Source organism: Dendrobium catenatum, unplaced genomic scaffold (assembly GCF_001605985.2).
Source record: "Dendrobium catenatum unplaced genomic scaffold, ASM160598v2 fragScaff_scaffold_1021, whole genome shotgun sequence".
Lineage (NCBI taxonomy): Eukaryota > Viridiplantae > Streptophyta > Magnoliopsida > Asparagales > Orchidaceae > Dendrobium > Dendrobium catenatum.
The window spans coordinates 1,775,669-1,797,708 of record NW_021319483.1 but is presented as its reverse complement, the minus strand read 5'-3'; the positions used below and the strand labels follow the sequence as shown (position 1 = coordinate 1,797,708).

The 22,040-nt window shown below is 35.8% G+C and overlaps 1 protein-coding gene and 1 long non-coding RNA gene across 2 annotated transcripts; both read right to left on the bottom strand.

Annotated features, from left to right (window-relative positions):
- Positions 1–257: 257 nt before the first annotated feature.
- On the bottom strand, positions 258–15,647 carry LOC114580411. Its single transcript, XR_003701801.1, has 6 exons — positions 15,311–15,647; positions 11,588–11,612; positions 11,413–11,499; positions 9,837–9,931; positions 9,656–9,719; positions 258–465 (listed from the first exon to the last, which is right to left on the bottom strand). It is a non-coding gene; the product is annotated as an uncharacterized LOC114580411 (long non-coding RNA).
- Positions 13,433–15,311, bottom strand: LOC110110164. Its single transcript, XM_020841509.2, has one exon. The coding sequence runs from the start codon at positions 14,858–14,860 to the stop codon at positions 13,769–13,771; it is 1,092 nt and encodes a 363-aa protein (XP_020697168.1). The 5' UTR covers positions 14,861–15,311; the 3' UTR covers positions 13,433–13,768.
- Positions 15,648–22,040: the final 6,393 nt, after the last annotated feature.

Genomic DNA, 22,040 nt, shown 5'->3' with positions numbered 1-22,040 from the left:
GGCAATATACTTAAGAGCAACTCATATTGGTGAGAGATCTCTGTGAGGGTATGAGTGACTTTATTCCTACACACAACACCAACAGAACATTAACAAATGAAGATGTCAATCGCATTGGCAGCAGGACAGTGTGATTTCTCATTTATCTTTTATGAGAATGACATTTCATACTCCAATGCAGGAACATAATATAGAATTACTATTCAGGATTTCTGGATGCAATGGGATACTTCAGAAAGCTTCCAGTTCAATCTATCTACATTTGAATTTGGAAATCAAATAGATGCTTTGAGGATAGAAAGCAATAGCATAGTCTCTAAAGTTGGGTATGAAGTGTTTGTTCTATGACTACCAATAGTAGAATACATTGGTTGAATGGAGCTGTCTGAGCCCAATTTCACCTGATGGAGTGGTTGGAACTGAACAAGGATCAATTAGATCAAAAAATAAGCCAAGTGAATAAATCTGCAAACAAGATAAGATCATTAGCAGAAAATTCACGCCTTGAGTTCTAATAGTCTTTGAATATCACTTAATAGAGTCGAAAAAACAACCGATCAGGGCACGGATTGGTCTTTTTTTTCCCTTTTTATCCAATCGCCACTTCATTTTTTTCAATTAATTGATGAATGAATGAGCGAAAACATTTTAATTTTTTTATTATTTTTGTGAGAAATTGTATTTGTAATGACTTAAAATTCTAATGATAGTCTCCTATTATCAGAGTGTTTGTAAAAACTTTTTTTTGTTGCTTTTAGTTACCATTTGCTTTAAATTTTCCAAAAAGTTGCATAATAAAGAGAAAAATATTTCTTATCTTTTTAAAATACAGATGTTGAAAAATGAAGCACATTCAAATTATGACATTATTGAATTCTCACTATGACATCTTGTGGATGTTGATCATTTGTGCCTGTTCCATAATGGTGACAAAAAACTGTCATGTTGGTATAGATGTGTATCATTATTATGCATTGAATTGGCTTTCCAGTAATTGTTGAAGGTGTGGTATCCAATGAAGATTAGTGCTTGTTAACTTTATTATATGGTAATTACATCATCTTTAGTAGTTAATTCTATAAGCATTACGTCATAATAAACGAAGTTATTTGATAGGGAATGCTTGTAGATCTCAAGTAGGGGTGTCAATTTTTGACACGACACGAAAACCCGACCCGGACCCGCCGGGTTGGACCCGACCCGATTTCAAAACGGGTCGGGTTCGGGTTCCAGAAATCGACCCGTTTCAAAAAACGGGTCGGGTTCGGGTTGACCCGGCGTGACCCGTTTCTCTACCCGGGTCGGGTTAGGGTTGACCCGTTTTCCACCCGGGTCAGTTCGGGTTCGACCCGAACCCGACCCGTGACCCGAAATTGACACCCATGATCTCAAGTATTTCCTATCAATCTTCGGCAAACAACGAGAATTCTCTAAAAAAATCCGCACAAAATCACGAAAACAGTCGATAATTTGTATTATTTGATGAAAGGGAAACAAAAAATAGCAAGATACAATTTAACCTCTATTCGAGAAGAGGATCGATCTCTCCCAAATCTCTAGACGCCGCTAGAGCCCAAAAGAAAACCTAAATCTAAGAGATCTCAAATTTAAGCCAAATTCAAGATCCCCTAACCCTAGGAAAACAAACTATTTAATGCATACAAATGAAAAGGAAATCCCTAAACAGTCCCTACATTCAAATTTCCCTCTTAACCTTGAAATTCACCAGCATTTATTCAATTGAACTTCTCTTTCATTTTTAAGTCATGTTTAGACACTATCGAGAGAGACCTTGTAAGAGATTGGCAAAATTTTTTCTAGCTTTGGGGACTATATGACTGAAGAACAGAGTGGCATGGCCGACCAACACTCCGTTGAAGATAAAGGCAAGGCGATGTTCAATGAAATTTGTAGTATTGTATGCATCATTGGACGTCAAGACTAAATGAGTTATAAGAAGACTACATGTAGAGGCCATGAGGACACATAATAATGGGCATGAGAGTTTCTAACAAGTGATGGTTGGAAAAATGTAGACGAAAGATTTATAGAGCATAATCATCATATAGTTAGTCTTGATGTCCTTCAAATAAGCTACCACGAGCTGTTGCATGACAGGTTAAACATTAAAATAGACGATGATAACAGGTCGAAAGTTAATGTAGATGATGTCATACTTTATTATATATGGAGAATGATTTTATATTAGATGTTTATGTAAACTTATTAATCAATCATATATGAAAGGTAAGGGCATAAGGTTTTTAATCGAGCCTAAGTGGCAAGAACATATATGCTAATGGCGCAAAAATAACACGTGCTATGGCATAAGGCATGGCAGAGTGTAGCCTACATAAGATGTTATTTGCTTGGCGCGACACAAGTGTTCAAAATAGTGCGTACTATTTGCACCATGTAGCGCATGACATAATAAATAGTGCTCACAATTTTTTAACGTATAGTGAATTAAAAATTAAAAATTAAAAATTATAATTATCATGATTTATAGATTAATATCACTATCAATTAATAATTAATTAAATATCAAATTGATGAAATATACAAAAATTTATTTAATCTCTAATCTCTAAATGAAGACTTAAGCTAATATAATAAATTGAATTATTTATTATCCAATAGGTTGGTTCTAAAAAAAAATGATTGGAGCAAAAAAGGATCAGAAAGAAGCAAAAATGGAGTTCGGCTAGCTCTTCTCTTCCATCGCTTGTCTATTTCTATAATCTCTCTTCTCTATGGTGTTTCTCTAAACTCTTCTTAGAGTTGTAGGATTGTCTAGGTTCTTTGTAGCTTTTTCGATTTCGAAGTAGACTCTTGAAAGAGCTGCACAAGGTTTTAGTTTTATATGGAATATGATTGTGTTGTACAATCGGGTTTTTCTATTGCCTTGGACCTCAATTTAACTTATCGTGCTCACTGGGGGGTACCCCTGCGTGGGTTCGGGTGCTTTCACAAAAAAAAAAAAGTTTTTCGTACAGCGCCCCGTGTTGTGTACACAGGCGCTGCAGAATAGAGGAAAAGCACTGCAATTCTCTACATTCAGCATCGCAGCGCTATGTGATGTCATAGCGCTGAGATTTTAAGCATCGCAACATCATGGTGATAGAGGTTTGAGCGTCATAGCGCTACAAACTGGCACCGCAACATTGCGAGGCGGACTTGACAATTTTCTTTCTCGTTTTACTGAAGGGTTGCATCCCTTTGTGTTATTAACTTGACTTTCTCTTGTATTTTGTCCGAAAACAGTGTAAGAGAAGAGAAGTAAAGAGAGAGTGAGAGGGAAAAGAGATCTGTACTTATTTCTACACATTTTTATAGTGAATTATTTGGTGTGGTATAGCTTAGTATTTTTTTTTTTCAATTTTTCCACGTTAAATCCAGGTGACATTTACTTTCTGCTGCTTTTACTTTCTTGTTTGTTCTCATCGCAGTGTTTTCTTATATTCCGAACACAAGGAAATTTTTTCGCCTCCTTCAAAGACAACATTGTTCCTATATGATAGAAAGTCACAATAGGAGCTCACCGAGAAGATAACAATCTTTATCCCCTTTTGCGCGCTTCTTCGGCTAAATCCAGTAAATCTGTCGAAGTACATGATTTACTAAATCTAAGATTTAAGGAAAAATGGAGAAGGAATGATTTTAAGTTTTTGTAGAATTTAAAGTTGATATTTTTTATAATTTTGCTAGATTTAGGCTAAATCCTGCTCAGTACATGCATAAAAAAGCCATTTATCTAAACAAAATGCATTAAGACACTCTTCCATTATAATAATCCAAAAGTTTAAAATGAATTTAATTAAAAATTTTGAAAATTTTAGATATAGCAGGCAGAGCTGTGGCGTTGGGCTGGCAAGCGCTACGGCGCCAAGGAACCGCCACCGCAGCATTGAAGTCTCTATCCTACAATAATTTTGGGATTGACATGCAGCACAGTGAATCTCTTATGTCCTCCCATTTAGCTATTTAGGCATGATGATATGTCATCCAATTGATGTCAGCCTTCGCACACCCATCCACTCTAATAAAGCTAAGATCTATAGGTTGTATATCAATGCAAGGGATATACCTGAATTGACATAAGAACCTATATGGCAAGTGTCACTCGACCTTCTTCCAACTAATTAGAGGCACACGAGCCAACCAAATACCCTCTTCAACCAAACATATATCTGCAACTCTAGCTCTAATGTGGTTGTTGTATGGTTCCCATATGGCATGCATTCATATATGACTATGTTTAAGAGCCCATAAGTAACGACGTCATAATAATGATAATTCATATACAAAGGTAGAACATAATAGTATGACACCTGGCTTTGAAGTAATTCGTCTAACTCATCCTTGTATGTAGTAACATTAACAACGGGCATCTATCAAACTCACACTTCATTCTACCTACAATTCATAGTGATACTTTAATAGTGATAAGAAAGATGTTTCATCTCAAAACTTCTAAGTAATTGGATAATTTGATTAGAATTCTTACACGCATCCCAAGTTGAGTCCATCTAACTGCATAGGATATGAAACATGAAGTGTTAGGCGTCCAACATTTATATGTTACCGTGATCATACCTGCAGCAAATGTAAGCAAACTATCATGTTTGCACACTTGGATTTGGTTGCCTCATGCGGCTCTTTATAGAGGTGCACTAGAACTAGGGGTGTAAACGAGTTGAGTCCAGTCGAGTCGAGTGTTGGTACTATCGAGCTCAGCTCGTCATTTTAATAAAAGCGAGCTCGAACTCTAGCTCGAGCTTGAGTCGAACTCAAAAGGTGAGCTCAGCTAGAGCTCGTCGCATTATAAACGAGCTCGAGCCGTCTCATGAGCCTCGGCAGTCGTCCGTGAAACTTCCCGCCCGCGAAACATCTGCTCGTGATTTCCTGCCCACAAAACTTCCCGCCTGCGAAACATTTGCATGTGATTTCCTGCTTGTGAAACTTCCCGGCTGCAAAACATCTGCCCGTGATTTCCTGCCCGCGGAACTTCTACCCGTGATTTCCTGCCCGCCTGTGGAACTTCTGCCCGCTATTTCATGACCACGGAAATTCCCGCCCACGAAACTCCGCCTTTGTCGCGAGCCGCTCGACGAGCTCCTGAGTCGAGCAATGTGTTGTTTGAACTCGAGCTCGATAAGCCGTTAAGCTCGAAATCTTGTTCGAGCTCGACTCGTCGAGCCTGTTAATGAGTCGAGCGCGAGCCCGCTCGCGAGTCGGCTTGACTCAGTTACACCACTAGCCAGAACTGTCTCTCTCAATGAAAATGTAATGAATAGATCTATGTTTTACAATAAGGGGGTACTGCAAGTGAACCTCCAATAACAAGAGGTATTGAGATATGAGGCAATAGAAAGAAAGTTAATAGAAATAAGATATATGATCTTATGCCAGAACTCCAAATCATTCCGGTTTATGTATGTGTCCCTCCAAAAACTCCATATAAGCCAACTAAGCATCATATATTTGTGCATGTGACAAACCCATACAGAACATGAAACTGGCTCATGGGTTCAATGGGTCATGATAAATGACATCAGGCTGTGGATGTCATCTCCTCCCTACACCAACTGCAATATGTCTTACCAATGTTGGCCCGTCAATCTGCAATTCCAGAATCATAGCAATGTCCTGCAATGTAATAAACAACTCACCAATAGCTAAATAGAATGTGTTCGTCTGTGGCGGCCACCTCCCAACAAAATCTGTAAGCAAATGATTGAACAAAAGAAACTCAACCGCAAATTGAAGTCCCAAAGGCCTAGGAAAATCTTTGGAATAGATGTGAATCAGTGGAATATATTCTATACATAATTCCAAACCTATTTGACCATATGACTTTCATAAACAAGTTGACCGTATGATATGAGTTCTCATAGCTGCCAAAAATTGTCTTTATTGCTTTCCTTATTGCCTCCCAGGCTTTCATGTACAAAATATTGATGTTGAATTTTACTTCAATGCGGTTAATTATTTCTCTCGGCTTAAGGTCAATTTGAAACCTAATAATAAGCAAGATGAAGTAGCTACCAACATGGGGTTTGTGCATATATGTGCAGATCTTAAAGTTAATTAATACCTTCCAATCAACCACCCAAATGCTTGTTGGAATTTGCATATAACCACCACATGCATGGTCTAGACAAGTTCGCATGTTCCAAACATGAGACTGAATTTTTTTTTATTGGATGCCAAAATTTGAAATTCAATGTTATTGATGACGGACCACCGTGCAAGGCGAATTCGAGGTCCAACTTGCTCGTGAAACACATTCCTTCAATTAATTCATCTACGATGCATGACTCCTCTACACTACTTTCACCTGGACTATCAAAAAATATTTAATCTTATTCTTAAGTGGTTGACATAAAGTAGCAAATTCGTTGTGGCAAACTATATTTCCATCATATTAACAATTCTAACACAATAATCTTTAATAATATTTTACACCTCGCCATGGGCATCTATGTCAGTTCTACCAAAACATGATATAGAATCCTCTGATTTATCACTAGATTCAATACTGGTGCCACTACTCATAGTTTTGTATCCTTTGTTGAACATTGGTGGCTCAATCCTGTTGTCTTCTGTTGGACATATGTAACTACGAGAAGATTGTGATTATGGACCTAGAATGTTCAAGTCAAACTACATTGGGGATAATCTATTGAATTTACAAGAGAAACATCATAACCAAATGAAAATTAAACATAAAAAAGCTTTAGTGAACTTAACGTTAGCACGACAATTACTGCACTACTAAAGCATGTCATCAAGGTCGAATCATTGACACGTATATCAACCCCTTCATCATTGGTGCATTGTCTAGTTCCCATTGTTCGGTACCGATCACTTCGACTTCCACATATAAAATCATAAACTATCGACAAGCATGGCATAACACTACTTCACACACCTCAGCACAACAAAATCACTTCCTATTGGAAGACAGCACACCAAGTTCACAGTAAATTTGGAGGCTTCATAGTTGAGCGATTCAAGTATTATTTTTTTCAGTTGTTCTAATTTTGTGTTTGCTAGGACTTATAAGGGATTGTTTCTCTCACTGATATATGTGGCAGAGAATTATTCATCAATGCTCAAATGTCCATCATACAATAGCATTAGTGATGCTAAACGTCTGCTCATTATTCTCAGAATGTGTGCATAGCAAATTAATTGGGATCCCGTGGTATCCTACAACAGCCTCAACATTGTTGAGGTCAAACTTTAAAAAATTAATATTTCATTATATAACAACTCATGAAAGATAGAGAAGCTGATAAATCACTTACCGCCAAAATTTAAAACAAGAAAATTTATATTGTCAACATGTTGCAAGTTTAGACCTAAGGTAAATAATATATCTATCAACTTGAACTAATTCCACTATTTTTATCAAATTTCTTACAATCTTCTTTGAGGCGGGGTTCTAATTAACCACCCTTAAAGAGGTCCCTTCCTAGATCTATCATGGATTTAATGCAAGCTGAGTGTACCCTTCATAAGTTTCCTCTCTAATAGCTCTCTTTATGTCATTGTGAGTTTTAATCTCAATATTATTCCAAATACAATAGTTAATAATAATTTTGTTGTCAAGTACATTTTATTTTTAATTTCACTACATATGAGAGAGCAAAAAATGAATTGCGAAACTATAAAAAAAAAACCTTGCTACCAATCATAACGTAATAAATGGTTTAGCAAGAGATGCGTCGTTGGGTTTTGGAATGTGGCGACTGAGGGTGCTTGTGGGAAAGAGGTGGAGAAGAGGGAGTTATGATGATTCGAAAGGGGGGGTTAAACAATAGTGTATATGGGGGCATAGAGGGGTCTTGTCAGGATAGAGGAGGTGGAGGGAGATGGGAGAGGACCAAGTCGATGGGGCTGTTGAGATGGAAGGGGTTGTTGAGATGGAGGACTCAATCCGGGGCTATCAATTTAAATGAAGGGAAAGCCAAGCTAGTTGCAAATTAAATGGGCAACTGGCTCACCTCATCTTTCACTTTGGTCAAAGGCTGAAGAGATTCTACAACGAAAATAAAAATTCAAAATAAAAAATTGAGCCACTTGCCCATTTAAAAGGCGGCTATTTATTTGAATTTTAAAAAATAAGAATAATAATAAAAATAAATCACCCATTAAATTGGCGACTAGTACTCCGTATCAACAACCAGTCTCCTATCTATCATGCAACTCAGCATGTTTCTTAATTTATTTTTATCATTTTTTAAATATTTTTTAATTACAACAATTTTAAAAATTTATCCAATAAAACGTACTTTGAGTATCATCAAAGAAATTAATAGAATATTTGAAATAATTCATGAACAGAAGAAGGTTTTATGATGGCGAATAACTTTCACAACTGATCAAAATTTTCTTAAAAATTAATTGTTAATCCAAGCATTAATGCTTCACAAAGAAAATTAAAGAAACGTAAGGTAAATCAGCTTTCGATCCAATTGGCATATGTAGTAAGTTGCAATTAACCTTAATTGCTTTTAAAGTCTTTAATGAGAATACAAGGCAGATTGTACAATACAAATAACTTAAATTGATTTCATATTTAGCTTATACTGCAACCCTTTTTAGTGAGTGCACAATCTTTTGACTCCTTTCATTATGCTTTCATTTTCGCTGCTCTACATGAATGTTCGATGAACTATAAAATTGCGAATTTATCCTATATGATGCCCATCCATTTGAGCTTTACTCCAAAAAAGCCAAAAAGACATTCATCCATGTCTGACTATTAAACTAACAAGATACAGCAATTGGTAAACTACAAAAAGATGCTTATATTAAAACCAGCAGATAGGTTTCTACCTATTGCCTCATGCACAAATAACCCCATCCTATCCATGGCTGCTATAAAATGGACCAAACAACCTTTTTTTTTTTTTCAAACTCTTATTCTTGTATTCTTTCAATAACAACAAAAACAAAAATGATGTCGGCACTAGGAAAGTTCATCACCAAGTTTTTTTTATATTTGGCAATCCATAAGTAGATTCCATTAGTGCCTAGGCCCTACCTGATATTTAGGCTTCGTTTGGGATGGCTTTCCTAGTGCTTCTTAAAATGACTTTTTAGTATAAAAATTTTAATTTTTAAACTAGAAAGCTATTTTAAGAAGCAATAAAAAAACCGTCCCAAACGAAGCCTTACTCGCACAAGAGAAGCAGCTACTCAACTAAGACACCTGAAGCTTCCACACTACTGACAGCCTAATAAGGCAAGTAAGGCAAATATGACGAATTTCTACATTGCCAAGTGACCTCAACGCTCAACAAATGAGCCACACATACAAAACAGCGATTTTAACATTTAAAGAATTAATCGATGTCCTTTAACAATGATCCTCAACCATTAAAAAGTATCTATTTGAGACTTCTCAAATATTAGGTGGTAAAGAGTCAAAGATAGTGATCAATCAATAATTAACCAATGGTCTGATGCTTAATCACTTGTTCATGGTTTCACAAAGAGCTTAAATCAAAAAATATAAAAACAAACATCAAGATATTTTTCGGAAATGTATTTAGCTGTTCAGATAAATGGGAAATAAATAGATCCACTTTAACAAGTGAACGAAAATATTAACATGCAATTCAGGTAGAAAGATTGATCTTACCTGCCTGTATGATTGGACTGATTCATTCTTCCACATGTAGACGAACATGGCAGAGTTTGTTCAGCTGCAATGTAAGCATTTTTGCCAGGTTTAGCAGGTCAGTATACGCATCTGGGCAGTCACCAAGTGAAAAAATAACATGAAAAGAAGCAATAAACAGAGGAAGGATTTGCTTTTATACTCTTTTGAGATTGGAGTTTTTCAAAATTTTGGCTATTTTGCCATCTAATTGTGGCTTCCATCAGTCCTCAAACAGTCTAATTTTTGGCTTCAGATCTGTAAAGGTGGTTCCACACGCATGTGGATATGTTAGGGACAACCCAAATTCTAACCTTCATCCTAAATAAATGTGCAATTTAGTTGATATCACTCGCATGACTGTGAAGAAAAAGATGGACATATGAAGTTCTGCAATAAGTAGCTGATTAAATAAAACAAATTAGCCACGGATACAAATATAGACATCCATATGCCAAAGCATTGGCAGTAGAAAAGGTACCATTTGTGCGGTAAAGGATACACAGTTAGAAAAGGATAACCAACTTGCAGATCATCTATGATATGTGTATTCATAATACCAAAGAGCTGAGAAAATTATTAAAAAAAAAAACTTTAGGGAAGAAAATTAAACAGAAATTAAAAAAGGTTAAAGTTAGGATCTAACAGAAATGCTGAAAAATAAATGAGTTGCCATAAAATGTAGCTCATATTGATTATGAAACGTTATAGGCAGATAATTACATATTCCAGTTATCCCATGCTTTAAATGGTAACAGATTTGGAGATTAAAATTTAAAACTCACAGTGGATGGTTGAAAAAAAAATTTTCACCCAACAGAGGTATAATAGAGATTCTTATGAGTAGGGTAAGAAAAACTGAAAATATAAGTACATCGCTCAAATGGATATTTTTTTACTGAAAGAGGCATAAGCAAAGAGCCGAATGTATTTTCACTTAAATCTTTTTTAAGGAAAAACAAGGTATCTAGGTATTCTTAGTAATTGGATGAAAATTTTGCGTGTTGCAAGATTTATTCTTTTCAAAAGTGGAAAGAAAAATGTAGGTGATCCATAGAATCAGAAACACTGTCAAAATAATTCTTTTATAATTGTGCACACTAATCTTCTTAGCATAAAAACCATCATCACTTGTTGAAAGTAGATCGGCATAAGTGAATAAAGTGGTAGACACAAAGTCATCATAAAGTATTATCCGATATAATACTTTTTTCTCTTAACAAAATGAAACAATTGTGCAACAGAAATCATTTTCAAGATAACAAAGAACAATATCATATTAGTGATCTATTGAAAATATGTTGCATAACAAAGTTAACTTAATTACTCTTTAATAAAATGTAGGGACGAAAAATAAAAATAAAAAAAAACTCAGAGCAATAGAACTTATAGAGAATAACATTCAGAATACATACAATGCAATGAAAGAAAAAAGAAGGCTACGGCTTTCTGTCTGCCTTTTTGGATGACTGCTCTTTGATGGAAAGAACAAGAATTTATAGCCAACATATGGAGTTTATAAGGTAGACAGAAGAAGAGGTTCGTAGTTTTCATATCACCTTAGAGTGTAAGCATCAAATAAAATCCAGTTAAAAAACAAGTGTTGCTAAGTACCACTAGTATGGAAACATACCACCATAAGTTAAAAATTTATCAGCTTGCAAGCAAGATTCAGAAAGTTCCTTTTATTGCGTAAAATGAAGACATCATAAGATCATTAGCAAGAAGCATTTATCTACCAATGATCTTTTGCTCAGGAGATACACGCCCTAGTTGTCAGCGTATAGGCCTCAAGTTCCAATAGTGCTTGCATACCCTGCTTCAAGCTATACTTGTGCAGAGTTTATAACTTGAATTGTGCTATATTTATTATCAATAAAAATATTTGGGATCAGCTTGAGAACCAAAGCTCACCGGAACTCCTCACAAGAGGTGACGCCTGAAAGCATGCATATTTAACGTGCAAAGATCAAAAAGGACCCTAAGGGAAAGTTGCCAAATGAAGCAGGAAACATGCTGAACAAAAGTAGATTACTGTCAACTATGTAGCATGGCGTTAATACTAAATCTAGGGCACTTTAAGAACTACATAACATTTCTGAATGAAAATGAAATTCAGCAAAGAAAGAAACAAATAAATAATTTCTTCTAGTTCTGTCATTGATGAGGATAAATATTCATCATGGATCAATGAAATACTGCCCATATATTTTCACTAACTTTTAATATAACAGCAATAATAACAAACTTTTTATCTCAATATGTAGGGTTGGCTACATGAATCATTTTTCTCTATTGTGTCCTATTAAGAGTTAAATTCTCATTTCAATTTACTAAAAAATGTCATTTTTAATACCAAGTCTTTTTATGTCTACCTATATCCATCTTAACATAGGTTAGATCTAATATATCTACTCTCCTAACGAGATCATTAGAAGGTCGACATTTTAAGTGACCAAACCATCTAAGATGAATCTTTCTAATCTTATTTGCCACTAAAGCTACTCCAACCTTTCACGCATATATTCGTTTCGAATTCTATCTCTAATTGTAAAGCCACTCATGCACCTGAGCTTCCTCATCTCTGCAAAACTTACTAAATTTTATGCTTCTCTTTTAATGGCCATCATTCTACATAAAGCATTGTAGGTCTCACCACCATCTTATTATTATTATTTTTTTAATTTGAGAGATACTTTTCTATCACACAACAGACCCGATGCATTCCTCCACTTCATCCATCCAACTTGAATTCTACTAATAATATCCCCATCTATTTCACCATCGTTTTGAACAACAATCCTGAGATATCTAAAACATGCACTCTTTTTAATGGCTAGATCACCCATTGTCACATTTCCACCACTATATCTATTACTATTAAAATTGCACTCCACATATTCAGTTTTAGATTTACTCGAATAAAAACCTTTAGACTCTAAGGTTAACCTCCATAATTCAAGTTTTTCATCAACTCCCTCTCTACTCTTATCAAAAAGAAGAATATCATCATGAAAAAGCATACACCAAGGTATCCTCTTGCAAATGTCTAATAAGAACATCAATGACTAAAAGAAAGAGATATGGGCTTAAAGCTAATCCTGATGTAATCCAACTGAAAGAGAAAAGTGGTCAAACCACCTTGTGTTTGAACACTTGTAATAGCTCTTATATATATATCCTTAATGAATATCAGCATTATTTACTCCTTTCTTTCTATAACTCTCCAGAGTTTTCTAAGAACTCTATCATATGCTTTCTCTAAATTAATAAATTTTATATGTAAATTCTCCTTACTCTCTTTGTACTTCTCCATCAAACCTCTCAGCATATGTATAGATAGTAGACCTACCCGGCATGAATCCAAACTGATTTTGAAAAACATTAACATCACATCTAAACCTATGCTCAATCACTCTCCCATAATTTTAATGTATGACATATTAATTTAATTTCTATATAATTCACACACTCTTGCACATCAACTTTACTCTTAAAAACAGGAATCAACTAAAATTTTTCACGAATGAAAAAAAAAAATTCAGGTTCGGCGGAGTTTATTGTCATCTTGAGAATTCATATATTTCTCGTAAAGAATGTGAATCAAAAAAGAAATACTTACAACTTAAGATCTCAAAGTAAAGGGATTTTGAAGACAGATTATAGCCAGCATGTAGAAATAGTACCTCCAGTATGCAACCTAAAAGCTATTAAATGATTTTTTGAGGATTCAAATTAAATTAATCTGAACAAGCACGCTGAAAAAAAAAACACCTAAGAACTTTTATTAATTGACAATGCATTTACCACAATTTGCAGAAATGAAACAAAAACATGTATGTTACATAAGACAACCCTGCAAAATCGTGATTTTAGTTTCCTCATTATGGATGGACACATTTTTTACAATGAACGGACCAAACTGTGGTAAGAACTCATTTCTCCTTCTCAATCTGATATAGAAGAATATGTGTTCTTATCCCCATAGGATGTTGAATGTAATAAACCCATGCTGGCTTACACAGGTCTGCTCGCTGACATAGAAGGCAGACCCAATAGTAGTTTGAACCAAACAAAAGACAATGTAGCCTCTTCTTATTCTGTCAAAGAATGGAGACGTATCTTCTCCAGTAACAAGGGCGCATTTGCCCCAAGTTGCTGCGGGTTCAGCTCCATTGCACCTGTAAAATCCTGCAGAGATATCAAGCAGCAGGTCCTCTCCTGCAACTCCAAATCCATGTTACACCTTGGCACGTTTGTGGGGTTATCCAACCAAACACCACCATTTATGAGCTTTCCATGAGCTTCCTGCAGGTGGAGCGGCTGCTTTATTGTTTCACAATTCACCCTTGCTGCTGCTAACTCAATAGATGACTTAATTAGCCGCTTCAAATAAGTATCCAATCCATTATTCAATAAAACAGCACAATCTGCCGCTACTCCCATGCCTTGTATTTCCGCAACACACTCCATCCTTTTTCTCAAATCTTCAGTATGGCACAGCTCACCATTATCCAAGCAACTCCTAAATCTATCAATGTTAGCACGTCCTGCCCATTGTAAATATCTTCTCGTCCTGTCTACTCTTGCCTGACAAAATGGAATCCCTAGTGGCGCCTGAAGAGGACTTAGACGCTTATTCCGATCATCTGTGTGCTCCAAAGTCTCCCCATTTTCCTTCATAACCACTTCCTCTTTGCCATTGCTACTTGGCCTACACCACTTCACATGCTGCTCTGTCTGCTGGCTACCTTGAACTTCTACTCGTCTCTCCAGATCATAGGAGCCCAGCTCACCATCTTGTTGAATAGCAATATTTGCCCTTTCATTGGGGCCGCAGACACAATGAGGAGGAAGCAGGATATCTCCATTGGCCCAATTGTGAGGCTTCGGTGGATCCAAACCATTTTCCCTTTTCACAGGCTTCCTCTGAAGAGGCGGGACCTTAGCCTGGCAAGCATTCTTTAAAACAGAACGGATGAGTTGGTTGTGGAGTGGCAAGTTCTCTCGACCAAGTGTCAAAAAACAGAGTTTGTTAAACTCAGACTTGCTTAGTTTCTGGGACAGCAGCCTTTGAAGGTAGTCGAAGTAGCGGCGGGCTCTCACGGCCCCAAGCCGCTTAGCTAACTGTGACTTCAGCTCGCCGAGGTCAACCCTGGACGTCGGCAGAAGGGGTAGCGGCGACATGTCTCAGTGAACAGTGAACATACCAAAACAAAATAACTTAACCAAAATCAACGGAATTAAGATTAGGGCTTGCAACGCTTCTTGCGGAAAGCTAGAGATGCTAAACCTAATTCGAAGCCGCTCGGCCAGGGCATTGCGGGGCATAATCTCATTTTGGCGAGAGGCAAACGAAAAATACCCTAGCTTAGATCAAACCCTAGATGGGATAGGCTGGTTTAAATCAGGCATCATTCCGGCGGCCGAAGCTAAATAAAGCACACATTCCGGTTAGCAATCGAAATAGGAGATTATTTCCTCTGTCAGTTCAGAGGACTGTCGCCCTGTTTCCCGGTGAAAACTTCCCGGATCACACCAAAATCGACGGCCGGCGGCCGCTTCGACCAATTCAAGCAGGCAACTAGAAGACAACGTAGAAGTAAGTTACAGAGATAAAGGAAAACTGGCCCTGACCTCTCGAAGATGGATCGCCCCCGATTGCAAGCCCGAGCCCGCTCTTACACGCTTTCCAGCTCTTCTGCTCGACTTTTTCTCTCTTTTTTCTACCTTCGATCTTTTTTTATATGGAACTATAATTTGATTGGATTGGAGAAGACCAAAATCCGCGTGGACCGCTTTTTTGGGGGATGATTTGTGAATCAAAATGCCGGCGCGATATCAAAAGTTCAAAATAGTAAGGATTTTGAGTTTGAGGTGGAAGTGGACTTTCTTGTTTTGGATTTGAGACGGGAACCCACGCAGTTAGTCAAACGTCGGATTCCTCGAACTCTTGGGAAGTCAGCGGGTAATTTTTTTTTTTTTTTTTTTGGAAATTTTGGAGGCTAAGTCCGTATATTAAAATGAAAATAGATTACAAGTAAACACAAAAACATGTAAAAGAAAAATACAAATATCTAAAGAAAAGACCAAAACAGCAAATCATCAAGAGGAGCATAGAGCCAAAAAGGGGTCTCAGGAAAAGGTCAACCTCCAAGCAACATCACAAAACAGATTGGAAATAGACAAAAACCCATACATCCAGACGAAGTAGTCAGCAAGCAAAATAAACAGAGATTTGGCCATCAAGGACAAGCCGGTTGCCAAATAAATTGCGTGGGGCAGACAACTGATTCCAGGCAAGCTGACGAATTCAACACCAAACCGAAGGTAGCAGGCGTCTAAACACAATATACAGTAAGTGCACATGATGACCCCCATCATCATTGACCCAGCCAAAAATCTCGCATCCAACGTAAAAACCAGCCCAAACAGCAGTCGAGAAGAGATCTGAGCAATTAGTTAAGCAATTCAAACCGAGCAGCAAGATTATCAAAACCTTACCATTTTCTGACTTTCTGAACAATAGCATATTTGATATTATGCTTAAGCTAAGTGGGACTGTTTCAAGAATTTGCAAAATGTCTTCTATTCCGTTCCAACCACAAATTATAAACCGTGCAAGAAACAACTAAAAAACAGAGGTTCTTATCTTCCTCATTGAAATTCTGAAAATTGCCCAGTAAATAAAAAACTTGAAGAAGATTGGGCCTAAGGAGGAACCTCCAAAGGAGGGGAAGAACCAAAATAATAATAGAAAAAGAAAAGTTTCATTCGAAAAAGATATGCTTATGCGTTTCCAAAGATGCTTGACAAAAAGAGCAAATAGGATTCACCGGGATAGCTCTTTGAATTAAAACATCCGCACATTTAAGTTTCTCGAGAGCAACCATCCATGAATAACAGGAAAATCTAAGAGCATGTCATTTTTGCCAAATGTAATTGTGCCAAGAGACTTCACGCAAGTGACTAAAAAATTGTGCAATAAAAACTTTAAAAGAAGGTTTAGCCGAGCCAAACCAGGCTAAAGCATGATGATCAACAATAGGAGTATTCATAACAACCATTTTTAAAGAGTCAGACCAGGCATCATGAATAGCCCAAACCCAATTATTCAAGAAGGAATTAACCTTCCATGTGTCGAAATTTGCCACCTGAAAGAAATCTGCTAATGAATAATCATAGCACCAGGGGTCCCAAGCCATCAAAATATTTCCATATGAGGGCACAAACATCACAATTTGACATTTAATCTTTTGTGTTGTAATACAAATTATTTTCCAAAATTTGGAAGCAGATGTAGGAGGATATTTCCAGACAAATCAATATTTAGCTCTAAATCATTTGCTAATAGTAGATTGAGCATTGTAAAACTGCCAAATGAAAGAGCATGAAGAAGCATGATATAAGGCTTCAAAAGAATGTATCTCTAAACCACTGAATTGAATAGTGAGGGTCGTGTCTTTCCAAGCAATGAGGTGCAATTTTATATCAGCTAAATTACCATGATAGAGGAACTTATAACATAGTTTCGAGATAATTTTTTGGCATTTTTGTGGTATAATGGACCCTCTAATCCAATATGCAATAGAGTTTTCAAGAAATCATGGGACACTGAATCGAAAGCTTTTCTGATATCAGTTTAGCACAAAACACATTGTTAGCCATAGAGAAGTCCCTAAAAAGTTCATCCGCTAACAAGATGTTATCCGTAGAGCACATCCCCTTAATGAAACCAGCTTAACTATTGTGAATAATGAATGACAACACCAATTTAATTCTATTGGCTAAGACTTTAGCCACAAATTTATAAAAAATATTGTAAAAGGATATAGGTCTGTAATAATTGACATTAGAGGCATGGGGACCTTTGGGAATTTTAATAATAGCAGATGCTTTAACACCTTTAGGAAGATGACCAGAGTGATAAAAATCTTTGACAACATTGCACAACAATAAACTAATAATGTGCCAAGCAGACTTATAAAAAGCAAAGGTGAAGCCATCAGGTCTTGGGGCTGAATTGCTTTGTCCCTTAAAAATCGCATCTTTAATTTCCTCATTGGAGAAAGGAGCCATTAGAGAAGATATAATGTTGGTAGGAATAACATTCCCAGATGGAATGTTGAAGTTGAGGGCATTAGTAGGTTTGGGTGCATTGAAATTCTCTTTTAAATGAAGGATAAGCCCCTCAACAATGTCCTTATGATTGGTGTAATGACCCACAGAGGTGGTAATTTCTCTAATGTAATTGACATTGGCCCTAGCACAAACTTTTTCATAAAGGAAACCAAGGTCATCCTCCACTTTAGTTAGCCAGTAAGATTTTGCTATTTGAGAAATCCAGGAAGCCCAAGAACCTTGGAACTTATGTAAGTGTTCCATAATGATTTTCAAGCTAAGGTTGAGATAGGGGTCCAATGGAGATCTTTGGAGCTCCAAAAGGTAGGCTTGATGTCTGCTTTTTAATTCCAATATGACATTAGAGAGATAATTGGAGGAAGTCCAAGACTTTCTTTTTAACTTAGCTTTGAGACTTTGCAAATTTATGAAGAATGATGTAATAGGTATGCAATAGTTATTTTGAGAAAAGATATACAAAACTTCATCCCAAAAACCATCCATATGAATCCATTAATTTTTGAAAAGGAATCGACGAGGATAGTTGGTTTGGGGAGCAGCATATAAAACCTGAGGGGAGTGATCTGAACTAACCGTCGGTAGAGTGTTGTAGTAAGCTTGAGGAAAGACTTCAAGGAACTCAACATTAACTAGCATTATATCAAGTTTTATTTGAATAGGGTGACTGGTATGTTGGTTATACCAAGTGTAGAAGAGACCTACAGAAGTAAGGTCTTGAACATCACCATAAAAAATAAAGCTGTTAAATTCCCCCAATCTACCAGCAGACAATTCAGACCCACCAGCTTTATCAGAATAAAAATGACAACAATTAAAATCCCCCAAGATGATCCACGATTGAGATGCGTAAGGAATCAAACCCTAAGATCATGCCAAAGGGGTTCCTCCTCATTGACAGTATTCACAACATAAACCACCGTCATTAAAATGGGAGGAAGGGAGCCAAAAGAAAGAGACACATGAATCAACTGAGAAGAGGAGAATAACGGAGAAAATGAAAAGATAGAGGGATCCCATTTCAACCATATTTTACCAGGAGTAGAAAGGTTAAAGTTGTTACAACTTTTCTCATTATTAAAAATGAGGTGAGAATTGACAAACCATGAATCCTCAAGCACATAAGCATGAACTTTGTCCTCAAGGATGCAAAGAAATTTATGACTTTGAGAGGACATCAGATCTTTACAAGCACGGACTTTTTCGGGGTTGTTAAACCCCTTCACGTTCCAACAAGCTGTTGGGGGCATATATATTGTTTAAGATTTGGTAGTTTTTGCCTTCTTGGCTTTTTTCCCCTTGTAGATTTTGAGGGAGGGGATGGTTGGTTGTTTTGCTTTTATTTTTGCTTGACTCCATCTGAGATAGCTGTGTCCTCCAGGGGGGGATTAGGTCTATGATAGGCGAAGAGGAAGACTCTTCATCTAAGGAAGCAAACTTGTTGTTGGTGATTATGGGAACATAGGAGGGGGGAGGGGAAGGGATAATGATATGAATTAACAAACCGACCGAAACCTAAACAACATATCGTCTTTTGCTTCCCACAGACAAAATCAGTATGGTGTTTGGCTACACCAGTGAAGAACCTTACAAAACAATATATTTTTTTTAATTATTACATTAAGTAAATGAAATGATTATTCAGTGTGATTATATTAGTATTATAAATTTAAATACAATTAAATTATACCATCAAAAGAGAATATAAACATGTAAAAAACTAAATAATAGTTTAAAAAAAACATACAAATATCGGTAATAGGCCTAGATTGCGATGATACGCATCAACTTATAGCAACATGGATGAAGAGAGAGAGAAAAAAAAAAGATTTGTGAGGGATCATAATAGTTTTTTGGGTTGTGCTCTACATATGGCACCCTCTAATAATAACAACTAAATTTGAATGATATAATAGTAATTGGATTAGGTAAGAATCATTGTCATACTTAAAGATGAAATTTAAACAAAAGGACACAATTCTCATTAAAAAGAATCGAAGGCAACAAGATGAGCAAAGCTTCCAACAATCACAGTGACTAAAATCATGATCGACTTTCATAATCCAAAATAATAGAAAACAATGAAATCAAAATGTCAATTGAAGAAGTTGCGGTTAGAGCTTTATCAAGATAAAACCAATAAATAGAATAGGGAAAAATAACATGAAAATAAGCTCATAAATGACAAACCCACCCAATCAATAAAAACCTAAATAATAGTTTAAAAAACCCTCCAAATATCAGTAATAGGCCTAGATTGTGAGGATATGTATTAGCTTATAGAAACACAGATGAAAAGGGAGATTTTTTTTTTTTTTTTTGAGATATCATAATAGTTATTGAGTTGTGCTATGCATACATCACCCTCTAGTAATAACAAAGAAATGTAAATGAGATAGTAGTTATTGGATTAGGCAAGAACCATTGTCATACTTAAGGATGAAATTTAAACAAAAGGACACAGTTCTCATAAAAAAGAATCAAAGGCAACAAGATGAGCAAAGCTTCCAACAATCACAATGACTAAAATAATGATCTACTTTCATAATAAAAAATGATAGAAAAGAAAGAAATCAAAATGTTAGTCGAAGATATTGAAGTTAGAGTCATATAAAGAGAAACGCAAGAAATAGAATAGAACAAAATAACATGAAAATAAACTATATATAAACAAAAATTAATAACTGATCAAGTATATAAGCCCCCTTTCCTTCATTTCCCCTTATCTCTTATACAAGCATCATTCAAAATGGCAAAAGTTGCATTGCTATTAATAATCACTTAGCAACCACAAGGAGTGCTACCAGGCCTCCTATGTTAACAAGGGGAATAAATTAAAAGTTTTTATTCTCCTACTCTCGATGAAATATGAGATTTATATGTGTCATACACTAAGCACATAAATTGAAACACCAGTTATCAAAGGCTAAAAGATAACATAACTCAAATGATCCTTTTTGGTTAATTCTGCTCAAATAATCCACTTAATACACACACGCGCACGCCTAAGAGTTAAAATGTGTGCCACTTGCAAGTTACATTTTAACAAATAAAACACTAAACCAATTTGATAGTATAACATAATTCATATATATTATAATTTTGCTTGAATAAAATAATTGCTGAGATAATTAACTAGAAGATGATAATTCATAATAAGAGTGTTACCATACTTCACTCTCAATCAATGATGTATAAATGCCAATTCATTAAAGAGCATAATAAATAACATAAGCAATAATGCAAAACATCTTATAATACATATTTAAGATAATATAAAAGGTCATCATTAATATGTCATCAAAAAATTGACTTGATTGGGCACAAACCAAATTGAAATCAAATTTAAGATTATCCAAACTCTAATTTTAACTAACTTTCAGTCAAGATAAACAATGAACATCTTGATGATAAAAACTCATTTAAACTAAGAGTGATCCAATCCAAGTTCGAACAAGCTCAGATTAAATACTTGAAATACAAATTAAAATATTAGACTATTTATTAGAGGGTCAAATGATCTCCAAAACTTGTATGCTTATAGCTAAATCAAGCATCTTAGCAAGCAAAGAAAATGAGCTTAAGATCACTTAGTTCCAACATTATTAAGGGACTTAAATATTGAAAAAAATGATAAATGATAGAGGTAATCAATATGAGTTTCTCACTGTAGTGTTTAAATTTTTTGGCTATATTTATGGAGCATGTTGGTTTCAAAAGCTATAAATTGACCCACACTCTTTACATTAAGGGGACCCTAGTTTGAGATTCAAGAGTACTTAAAGGTATGAGGAATCTTCGAGCTCCATCAAACCACCATTGTTTGATTGCAAATCTGCAATAGTTAAATCAATGATGATGGATCACCACCAACTAGCCAACATCACTCAAATATTACCATTGGATGACTGAATTCTAACTAATGTCATTAGATCATCACTATAAACCATCTCCGTTAAAACAAAAATGTCGAACCTCGGCCCTATGATCATCAATTTTTTTTCTCTAATCATTATCACGTGACTATGGTCATCTAACTATCGTTGCCTAACAACTATCCTTCAATCACTATCACTAGATTATTATGGTCCTCCGACTACTATTTGTCAACTAAATTTCACTAACTACTATCATTCAACCACAATCATTTGACCACCACCACTTTCACTATAATCCTTTAACCATCATCTACCAATTATGATCCTTCGATCACCATCATAGGACTATA

Bases quoted from the DNA above. Each gene is read 5' to 3' on its own strand.
- LOC110110164 (XM_020841509.2), bottom strand. From the start codon at position 14,860: ATGTCGCCGCTACCCCTTCTGCCGACGTCCAGGGTTGACCTCGGCGAG.